At 36.2% G+C, this 12,318-nt stretch overlaps 1 protein-coding gene across 1 annotated transcript in view; it reads left to right on the top strand.

Moving 5' to 3' along the window:
- The window catches only part of LOC150109830 (5-aminolevulinate synthase, erythroid-specific, mitochondrial-like), a 180,870-nt gene that overhangs the window by 114,594 nt on the left and 53,958 nt on the right, over positions 1-12,318 (top strand). The window contains exon 6 of the mRNA XM_090414713.1: positions 241-420. Within this exon, the coding sequence (XP_090270839.1) occupies positions 241-420 (180 nt within the window). The remainder of the gene's footprint in view (positions 1-240; positions 421-12,318) is intronic.

Here is a 12,318-nt window from a genome sequence, read left to right as displayed (position 1 = left end):
TTGTGTGAACATGATGTTTAGGGCCTCCCTCGATGAGTCTAAGGACTCCCTGGAGTAGCCCGTAGTAATAATAATAAAAATAAAAGTATACAGCTATTTATATAGATGAAGTTTATCATATTTGTTTTGAACCCTTATTAGTGTAGTGTAATAATTATACATTTATATTTTACACTGGTTCATTATTTAACAGCATTCAAAACATTAAAAACTTGCACTAATTTTATTTTTTTCTTCTAGATTGTCATATCTTCTCAGATTCTGGAAACCATGCTTCTATGATTAAAGGTATATGTACCAGTGGTGCTACAAAACATATATTCCATCACAATGATCCTAAACACTTGAAGAAACTATTACAGTCGGTTGATCCTAGTTTACCAAAGATAGTAGCATTTGAAACAGTTCATTCAATGACAGGTAACAAATCCATTACAGGAAAAAATCAATGAAATGAATATTAAATTTCTAAAATATGGTAATATTTCATATTGTCATTTTTTTTTTTTTTTTTTCATTCTCTCTTTCTAGAAGTGTGGTGATTTAAGTATTGGAAACTTTTTATATTTAAAACCAAAATGAATATACTTGGCAACTCTTTAAATTACTTGGTTAAAACATTTAACCATGACAGTGTTTAGTATCAAATTGCCATTTAAGTTCTGTTTATGCTGCTATGATAACATCAGTAACTTCAGAGTGATGTGCATCCCTAAAAAACGCTTACTACAAGCTGGTTGTGATTACAAAACTATAATCAAGAATCCAAACGAGTGCACAAAAAAGATTAATAAGATGAATGAACTAAAACTGGATATATAAATATAAATGGGCCAGAGCAACAAAAACAAAGACCTGAAAAAATGGTAATGAATATGGTTATGGAGAGTATGTTCTCAATTTTTTTTCAGTAGGTATACAGTTATTTATATAGTTACCATGGTTTTTGAACTCGAATTAGTATATTTAGTGTGTGATCAGTGTATTTGGCATGTTGTTCATTCATCATCATCAAATTCCTGCCTTGTACCCTCAACAGGTGTACAGTATATTAAATGGATAAGAATCCTATGTTTTTATATAGCCAGTAAGTGAAACTCAAAATCGATAACTACGATCTATGAGTTTCAATGCCGAAAAACTATCGGCGAAGGCAATTCGAAGCAAAGGTGGAGCGAGCTCCTTCACTATTCTTGATATTCTCTCATAATGTAAAACACAGCTCCTAGGAGATGTAATACTGTCATTACATTATGAGGGGAGGTCACTACCCAGACTGGTTTCAACCCTTTTTGAGGTCTCATCAGTGAGTAGGTAGACCTGGAAAATATCGAAGCTTAGTGAAAAGAACTTACATACCTTCACTATACGAATGCCATAAAGGTGTGCTTGTATTTTGTAATTAAAATGAAAAGCCAAAAGGCTAGTTTTCTGGCAATTGAATAGATATTAAAGGGTTGAAACCGGTCTGGGTAGTGACCTCCCCTCATAATGTAATGACAGTATTACATCTCCTAGGAGCTGTGTTTTACATTATGAGAGAATATCAAGAATAGTGAGGGAGCTTCCTCCACCTTTGCTTCGAATTGCCTTCGCCGATAGTTTTTCGGCATTGAAACTCATAGATCGTAGTTATCGATCTTGAGTTTCACTTACTGGCTATATAAAAACATAGGATTCTTATCCATTTAATATTTATTCAATTGCCTGAAAACTAGCCTTTTGGCTTTTTATTTTAATTACAGGTGTACAGTATATGATAGTACTAAATGAAAAAAAATTACATCGTTACTAACTTCCTATCTACAATTTTCCTCCAAATCAGTCTGTTACTTGTCAAGACTCCAACATTATCAGATCTTATATTTCTATCGTCTAAGGCACTTTGTACCATATCAATCCACCTATATCTTGGTCTTCCTCTGGGTCGTTTTGCTGCCAATCTGGCAGAAAACACTTGTTTTGCTAATCTTTCTTCGCCCATTCTATTTAAGTGACCATACCACCTGAGATTAGCTCTGTTAACGCCTTAGGAAAGAACTTGACTTGCTGACAAGTCAAGTTCTTTCCTAATATCGTCGTTTTTAATATGATATTGTCATTGATGCCATCTGTTCACACCTATAATCTTTCTCAGGACTCTCATATCTTCAGTCTCTAGTCTTTGGTCAAGTGTTTTACTTCTGACCCAGCTCTTAGATCCATAAGTTAAAACTGGTTTCAACACTGTCTTGTATACAGCTAATTTAGTATTCTGACTAATTTCTCTCTTATTCCATATGAATTTATTCAATTAACTTCCCACCATACCAGCTTTGCTGATTCTCTTGTCTATTTTTATATTTAATTTACCATCTTCAGTAAAAATCGTGCCTAAGTAGCTGAAATGTTTTACTTGTTCCACAGGTTCTCCATTCACAACACAGTTGACATTTTCAATGATTCTGCCTATTTTCATTATCTTTGTCTTTTTATTGCTGACCTTCATACCATATCTATTACAACAGTTATTCAATTTAGTCAGAGAATCTTGCAGACTTGTAGTGGATTTATTTAGAAGTATAACATCATCCGCATAAAGCAAAGAGCTGACATTAACATCTCCAATTTTGATATCATGTTAAATACCACTTTCCTTCATAATGTGATCCATATAGATAATGAATAACAGAGGGGATAATGTACATCCTTGTTTCACACCAGATTTAACATTAAACCATCTTCCTGTACTTCCTTCAATTCTAACTGCAGACTTACAACTCAAATAAAGACTACGTATTGCTTGATATAATGCCCCATTTTATACCATATAACTGTAGTGTATTGAATAGCTTCTCTCTTGGCACCTTGTCATATGCCTTTTCCAACTCGACAAAACTTAAATACAGATCTTTGTTATAATCCCATGCTTTCTCGACTATTTGCCGTAAAGTGAAGATCTGATCTTGACAGCCTCTATTTGGCCTGAATCCAGCTTGTTCTTCACCAAGCTTTTCTTCCATAATTCTCCTCAATCGTTTCTCAATTATACTTGCATAGATCTTGCCAGGAACACTCAGTAGGGAAATACCTGAGAGCTCTACTCCAATCATTGGGAAGTCGTCCTTCTGTCCAGGCTTTCTGAACTAAGCAGTGCAGCCACTGTAAGACTCTTATACCACCATACTTCAGCATTTCTGGTCGAATATCATCTACTCTTCTGCCTTTCCACATTTCAAGCCTTTGATGACTTTTTCTCCTTCAAGTACAGATATGTATTCCTGACTGCATGCTTGGTTAGTTTTTTTTACCACTGTGCTGTCATTACTGCTTGTTTCATTTAACAGATTTTCAAAGTAATTACTCCATACTTAAAGGATATCTTTTTCTCCCGTTTTCATGTCACCTTTATCATCTCTAACTCCTTTAACAGCACTCTTTCCTCCATTCCTAAGCTTCTTCAACAACCTCCAGAATATTTTGCCACCTTCTTGATATTTATTTTCTATATTCTTGCGAAAGTCCTCCCATGACTTTTGTTTATCTAGTTTTACACAGTGTTTAGCATTCTTGCATTTGTCTCTGGATTCTCTAAGAATGCAAGTTGACTTATTTGCCAGGAGCTTTTGATATGCTTTCTTCTTTTCCTTCACTGCCTCTTTAACTTCCTGTGTCCACCATGGAGTTCTAATTTTTCTATCCTTGCAGACAACTTCACCACATGCCTCTCTAGCTTAATCAATTATTCAGGCTTTCTTCAAGGTTTGCCACTGAATCTCCAAGGTTTGATTCCTGTTCTCAAACTCTTTCCTTTTTTCTTCAATAATCTTTGTGTATTTTAGTCTACAGTTCACATCAGAGAGCTGCTCAACTTTTATTTGCTTTAAAACTTTCTTACATGTTATTCTTTTCAATATGAAATTCGATTTTATCCTGCTCAAGACTAAATAGTGATCACTTCCAATTTGAAATCCTCTGTACACTCTGGTGTCCTGCACCAGAGAGAAAACATTACTATCAACAATAACATAGTCAATGAGACTTTTCTTATTCCTTGCGTCTTCTCTCCATGTTAATTTGTGCACATTTTTATGTTGGAACATGGTGTTAGTAATAACCAGTCCATGTCCTGAGCAGAAATCCAACAGATATTTATCATTATTATTAGATTTGCTCTTTTCTCCAAATTTTCCCAAAATATTTTTGTATGTCTCACAATCATTTCCTACTCTGCTATTTAGATCCCCAACAAGGACTAACTTTTCCTTTTTCAAAAAATTCCTTCACTTCTACCTTAGTAGAACCTTCTGTGGGACTATAGGCACAAATAAGTCTCATTGACCAGTTCCTCATTCTCATATTTGCTCACATTACTTGAGACTGCCTGCCATTCAAGAAGATTAGCCTCGTATTTTGTGTTGAATACTATGGCTATTCCTTCTTTTCCTTGATTGTCATTGCCTGAATATAACATTTTGTATTTATTGCTCAGAAAGATCTCACCAGTTTTTGTCTTTTTTGTTTCAGTCAACTCTATTATGTCGATCTGGTACTTATCTAATTCCTCAGCTAGCTCCATTTCTTTGCCATTCAGGCTTCTTATGTTGATAGTACCAATCTTCAACTCTGGTGATGTTGAGTTGGCGTTTGTTTTCAGATTTGTACCAGTAGCAGACTTTTCGCTGTTCGCCCTGGTTCCTTGGTGAAAACAATGGGGGCTTGTTTAACTGTGCGATGCCCCAGCCGGCATGAAATTTTGTCATGGTGTACCATCAATTTTTATTTTGGTTTAACCAATAAGAATACAATTTGGTCGGCTAAATCCCAAATTGCCAGCCCATCTTCATTCATTCAGTATCCAAGTAGATACCCAACAGGGTGCACCATGAGAAGGTGAGGATTGGACATTAGGTCAGAAACCCTGGTCGGTTCTCTGCATTCCTTTTAAAGGCTATGTGGAGGTCTCCTCTCAGTTATACAGCTTTGACCCTTAAGCACCCCCATGGGTTTTTTCATGGGTTTTGAAAAAATATATCCAAATGGTCAATACTGTGAAATTGTACAACTTCCTCATAATCAAAAGTTATGTGATTTGTAAATTATAGCTTCATTCATAAGTACAGTTAGTGCACACCATAGTGAACACCATCATAATGAAATGATGCATTATAATGAGCTACAGAAAAGATCCAATCTTTGTTCCATATAACCAATTTTGTTTTTAGCTCATCATTGCAAACATTACTATTTGCACAAATCCTTCATGACACCAAACTGAATTTGTTCACACATGATGTCACAGTCCGTATAACAAAATTCAGCTGTTGCAAATAGTGCTGTAAAAAGCATTGTTTAAAATTAATTGTTTTTGTATCAAAAGTGGAAGATGAAGAACAAAACCAGATTTTTTTCCCCCTCCCGTATGCAGAAATATGGTATTTTAAAAAACACAGTAACTATGAAATTATTGTAAACATTTTGATATTAAAATGAATAATTTTTTTCATTCGCAAATTGTAAAAGTATATTTATTGTTTTCTGATAAGGCATTCTACATTATGCAATGACTGCTGTCAACTGTGTTTTTATTAAAACTGTTGATTATAGGACTGACAGTTTGATTTGTTAACATTATGCAACATCATGCTGGGAAACAAGTTGCTGTCATATGAGCATAGGAAAGTAGAGGAAAATGTTCATTGATTCATCCACATATAAATTAGCCAAACTTAGCCAAATGGCTCTCCAGGGGGGTAACACCTTCGCTCATTAATTTAAAAAAAAAAACTCGCACTCCAACATTGACATAACAGCCAGTTTTCCTGTCTCTTCTGTTCATTGTTCTGCTTATGGACACTTTAGACCTTATCCAGGCTGAATTCTGCCTGATATCTCAGCACTATTTAAATTCAACATGAACTATTTCATTTGTAAGAAAAATCCTATAAACAAATAAAAGGGACAACCATGTCTCCCTCCCTTGCTGACTACTTTAGGGAGACTTTCTTTTGAAGAGAAATTGTCCCACACAGACCCAATCTTTGTCTTTGATTGCTCTATGTAGATCATGTGTTCTCTATTTGACCACATGGCTTGAATGCTCTCAACATGCTTTATCACGCATTAAAACAGCTAACATTCAGGATATGGTTCACTTAGTAAAAGAAAACAGTTTCCCCTTCTTAGATACTTTGGTTACATACTTGGATTCCTAGCATTCTTGGGATACATTCACTGGCAGTCATTCCCCCCCCCATCTACACATACTCCCAACAGTGTGAGATTGATTTATTAAAAGCCTGTATAACTGGGTAAAATTAATTAGTTCTGATTAACAGTTTCTCCACCACTGAACTTGACTACATTCACATCTTAGCTAATGGCTGCATTCTCTACCAAATCTAAAAAAATAACAAAACCGCAATCCCCCTCTTCACACCAGACAAACTGTACCAAATCTCTTACTATCCAATATATCCAGGGTACATCTGAAAAACTAGCAAAAATCCATAAAAAATATGACCTTGTATCCATGTTTAAATTTTTTTCACTTGGTTACATTAAAGTTAAAAATGCCAAGAAATTATATTCTTGGTTTAATCCTTTATCCAAGTGTAAGCAAACCAAAATTTGTGTATGAAGTTTCTTCATGACTGGACTACTTGTATATAGAGGCTAATGACTTGATCATTTGCCTTAGTATCCCATAATGCTAAGCATTATGGGAAAGGCAACTACACAGATGACTTTTGATCTTTATTGGTTATATAGTGGAAGATGCCAAGAAAACTTGGTTTAATCCTTTCTAATAGACCTCATAGGCTGAAATGGGTATGAGTAGTGGCCTTTCCCATAATGCTTAGCATTATACATAACCCAAAATGATGTGTACTTTGCATTATGGGATACTAAAGCAAGTGATGTGAAGTCATTAGCTTCTATAGACAAGTAGTCTAGTCTTACACTTGGATAAAGGATTAAACCAAGAATATAATTTCTTGGCAACTCTAACTATTTGTATGAAGTTTCTTCATGACTGGACTACTTGTATATAGAGGCTAATGACTTGACATCATTTGCCTTAGTATTCCATAAACCAATGGAAAAACTACAAGTTTTTCCATTGGTTTATCTCTAATGCAGAGAAATTTAATAATAAGGTGATACACCTTTTCACTACTTGTATATGGGTATTACACTGGTGTCCAAAAGCTAAGGACAAACTATAGTTTTACCTGTATATGAAAACATTTTCATGACTACAGCCAAATGTGGATATAAATTTATTGCCAATATACTAATAACTTATATTACACAAAAATGTTATAAATGTGTTATAAATTACATTTTTGACAAAATTTACAAATTTTCTAAGGACATAATGAAGGAATTTATGTACAGTGCTTACATTAAACTATGTGGGGAGACATTTTAGTATGGAATATGCCCACCTGAAATATGATGCAGTTCTCACAATGTTGTACCATGCTTAGAACCAAGTGATTCATGAGTACTTGAGGCAAACTCACCCACTCCTCCTTCAAAGCAAGGATAAGGCCTTGTTTGTTTTCTGGAGGAGAATTTCAAGCAGCAATGCATCTTTCTATTACATCCCAAATGTGTTCTATGAAGTGAGATCTAGGGAATGTGCTGGCTACTCATTGATTCAATTAATATCCTTAGTCTCCAAAAGTATTTCTACTGCTCCTGTATGATGTGATGTGGCATTGTCAACCATAAAAACGAGTTTTTTGCCTACAGCACCACCACAGAACAATTGAACATGATATTGAAGAACTTCATTTCAATATTGTTCACCAGTCCCCTTTTCCAGCACTGTTCAGTGCATCCACTAAGTGTAATGCCTCCCCACACCATGACCTCAGCACTGCCATATCTATTCCTTTCAAGACCATTTTTGCAATGGTGAACAGTACCACTTTCATGCCAGATCAAATGTCATCTAGAATCAGAGGAAAGGCTGAAACGATCCATCTGTAAAGAGTACATTAGCCCATTGGTGTCTTTTTTTCTAATTTTTATGGATACAATACCACTGAAAACGTGCTCTACAATGAGCTGTGGATAAAGGGATGCAGATTAAAGGCTTTCAGATGTGTAGGCCTACTTGACACAGACATCTTGCCCCAATTTGTCGAGATATCGGCATATCTCTGCTTGAATGTAGTCAACTTGTCAGCACAGCCATATTTGCCAAGCTGAATATAGAACACAAATGAAACTGCAAATCCTGCCACTACCAACATAGAAATCACAGGAGTAGAGATCCAAACTGTAAATGCAGGTCCTCTGAAAATATACTCAGTGTACAACTCTCCAAACAATTACTGAAAGCAGACTTCACTGAAATTCTAGATACAAATGAAGTGATGCTAGTAGCTTGAATGCTAAGCACACAGTCTGGAACAGCAGAACTACAAATCAAAATGGTAGAATCCTCAATGACTTCACTTCTGCTATGGGGAACACTGATCATAGGAACATCAGAACTCATGTACCACAATGTCGCAGAACTTCCTGATATCTTTGCATAGCAATACTACAAAATATGACTCATCGATACCAAATAAGTGTGATGGATGACCTCAACTCTGACCACAACCCAGTTTTACCTCAACTGGGCTTATAGCATGAAAATATCCCAGACTGGGTCCCAAATGTGGGCAAAACAAATTACTGCTCCACCTGAATTTGCTGGCTCAGTTCCCACCATCGACTCAAAAGAAAAAATCTGACTCAATTTGAAGCCTAGAAAAACAGATAACATCTGCCATGCACAAACTCCAGCTTACTTCTTGATGAGATTAAAAATCTGATCTGTGAAAAGAACAGAGCTAGGTGCCAATACCAGAGAACACTAGCTCTAGAACACTGACAAGTGTTCTCTGGTATTGGCTCTGAATGTGCTTAAAAAAAACTATCAAAATCAACACTGGGAGACAAAACTTCATTCCTTAAACACAGGGGACCAGATGCTTTGGAAAATGACCATAAACCTCTCCCACCAAAAGTACACATCTGGGTATGTTCCATGCTAAAATGCACAGAGTACATATACCCCATCCGCCTGCCACATAAAGCCATAATGCACATGTTGCTATTATTAATACAATATTAAGGCCCCCTACTTCTCTGCACAATGGAAAGTAGCAGATTTAATCTTAATACTAAAAGCAGCACAGCTTACCCAAAACTATCACCTAGTCAGCCTGCTTTCCTGCTTATGAACAATAGCTGAGATGGTAATACTAGTAAGACTGCAGAAAGTCATTAAAGAATTAATCTCATCCCCAGTGAACAATTTGGATTCCAGGAGAACCATTCCACAGAACAAAAAGTTCTCAGTTGTAGAAAACATTAGCATAGGATTCAACTGGAAACAGCACACAGGGGCAATCTTCTTGGATGTAACCAAAGCATTTGACAAAATATGGCACTATAAACTTCTTTTCAAACACTGGGATTAGTCAAACTTCTGCAAGACAAATTTCCACTAGGACTATTCAAACTACCCTCAGCGATTATAAACTTCAGGTGAAGCTACAGGGAATTAGAACGTCTGAAGCAACATCACTACAGATATCCCTCAGGGCTAGTGTGGCTGCCATTGCTACCACAATGACCCTATACATAGATGATATTGCAATAATGGTCCATTCTTTGCATTATAATTTGGCAGCAGAAAAACTACAAAATGCATTCTCACTATTAAAACAATGGTTCATAAAACGATGAATTGATGTTAATGTTGACAAGAGTATTGCAGTGCTATTCATGAGAAGACTACTGTTGCTGGAGGACGAAGTTATCATGTTTGGTATTTCCATTTCATGGCAACCAGTAGCCAGATACTTAGGATACAACTAGATAAAGGGCTTTGCTTTACAACTCATATCAGTCATGTCTGCTCAAAAGCAAATAGGACAGTGATGCAGCTATATCCGTTACTGAATCATCCCAGCTGGCTGTGCACAGAACTAAAACTGCTGCTATACAAGATGCTGATCAGGCCAATCCTGTTGTATGCCTCACCTGCATGGAGTTGCACAGCATATTCAGATATTAGTGAACTACAGACAATCCAAAACAAATGTTTATGAATAGTGTTTAACACACACACACACACACACACACACACACACACACACACACACACACACACACACACATTGGGTTTCTTGTAGATAGACTTATATGTTGGTGATACATAACTGTTAATTTTAAGGAAAGACAATATACTATTACATTAATTAAATAACTTGAATTAATACTTCCTAGATTTCAGTAATGTTACATTATCATCTTCAGGGAACATAAAAATTAATGAAATGTGCACGCAGGCACTAACACTGAACAAATATGGCTGAAGACAACAACTGAAGTCAGTTCTAGAGTCCTAAAGGGTGCCACCTAGTGGACCAAATTGGGTATTAATCTTAGCTGTTGGGCTGATGTTCTAAGAATGCAAGCCTCCCATATTTGGGGCAGTCTCATGCATCCAAATTTATTGAGGTTTGGGGAGTTTCTTAAAGCTGAGGTTGATTCTAAGAATAATCTCTCATATTTAAACTTGCTGCTGTCTCTCATATTTAAACTTACGTATTTTATGGCGGGTGTCCAAAGCATGGTCAGCATGTCCTGAGTGTCTATAATGATGGAAACAGATATAATCCTAATGTTCAGATATCCTGATATTAGCTGTCCTGCCTGTTTGGCTGTAGTAAGACAGTTTGCAACTACAAGGGACCTAGTAAACTCCAGGTAGGTCTAGAGGAAGTGGCTGGTCCTTGGGAGAGCGGATAAGAGATGCTAATTTTTTATATGGTTTGTAACAAGTTGTCAAGTCATTTTTTTAGGATTTCAGTTAACTTTTCAGAAGTATCCCAAATATAAGGAATAGTGATAGATTTAGAGTAGTCTCTGTTGTGGGGGAGGGGGATTGAGGTTAACCGGTTTTAATATTTTTTGGATTTTATGAGGGTTGTATCCATTGGCTACAAAGGTGTTAAGAATATGATTAAGTTCAGTTGCTATTATTAATACAATATTAAGGTACCTCTACTTCCCTGCACAATGGAAAGTAGCAGGTAATGTAACATTAATGTAAAAGTAAAGGATAATGTAAAGGTAATGTAACATTACCGAAATATAGGAAGTATTAATTAAAGTTATTTAATTAATATAATAGTATACGTTGTCTTTCCTTAAAATTAACAGTTGCACGTTGGTTTTCATAAGAAACATATAGCTTCATCCAGAAGCTATATGTTTCTTATGAAACTATATAGCTTCTGGATGATATACTATATACTATCAGGGATATCAGGTTCTGGATGAAAAACTTTTCTATGCAAAAAAGGCTGTAAAATTCTTTGCAAATGCTTCTGTCCATCCTAACCCACTAAACTGTCAATCATTAGATTACAGGGAGCATGATCCTGCAAAACACAAACTTCCCAAAACCATACTGAACAGGTAGGTTTTTTAAAACCTACTGCCAGAAGTCCAAAATGGGCAAGCCAAAGGCTCAATAAAACAAATATCTCAGGACAAACATCTCCTACCCCCCCCCCCAAAAAAAAACTCTCTGGTAGTCGAATAGCCCACAGTGGATGTGCCACCAGAAATAATTTTGTTGCAAATACAACAAATGTATAAAGGACCTCTGGTCCAATCAATCCATCTTGACAGAACAGTTAACCTTGGTATCTCTTCTGGGACTGACTTCCACTAATATTTTATTAATATTCGTCTATGGGTTCGCTTGCTTCCTGGAGAGTAGAGGTGGCTTTGCTCGGTGGGAAAGATTTTGCCTGTGTGGACTACTGCCGAGTCAGTGTGTGGACTACAGTGTGTGACGTCAATGTGTGGGCTACTGCCGAGTTTCCTGTCCTGGAGTGATTCAGGTCAAGAGCAATGAGTTTAGTAGCAATCCTTGAGGGTCACTCATTGAGATTAAAAGTGATCTTGTTGTCGATCACTCAGAGCTTTTGGAGAGGTATTGCTGCACTTTAACATATTTCAGTAAAGATCGAAACTATGACTGATGGTTTTTCCCATAATGTTTAGCATTATACCAAAAAAGATGTGTGTTTTGCATTATGTGATACTAAAGTAAGTGATGTAAAGTCATTATATTCTGTATACAAGTAGCCCAATCATGAGAAACTTCATGTGCAAACTTTGTTTGCTTACACCTGGATAAAGGATTAAACCAAAAGTATAGAAAATTGACATCTCTTATCTGCTCAGCCAAAGACAATCACGATGCCTAGGTTTGCCAGATGCTTAACAGGTACCTTGTCTGGCTGCTGCTTG

The sequence above is a fragment of the Typopeltis vanoorti genome, chromosome 1 (genome assembly GCF_054136105.1).
Source record: "Typopeltis vanoorti isolate ZY-2024b chromosome 1, IOZ_Tvanoo_1.0, whole genome shotgun sequence".
Lineage (NCBI taxonomy): Eukaryota > Metazoa > Arthropoda > Arachnida > Uropygi > Thelyphonidae > Typopeltis > Typopeltis vanoorti.
The sequence above is the reverse complement of the archived record's forward strand: the minus strand, read 5'-3'. Positions and strand labels throughout refer to the sequence as shown.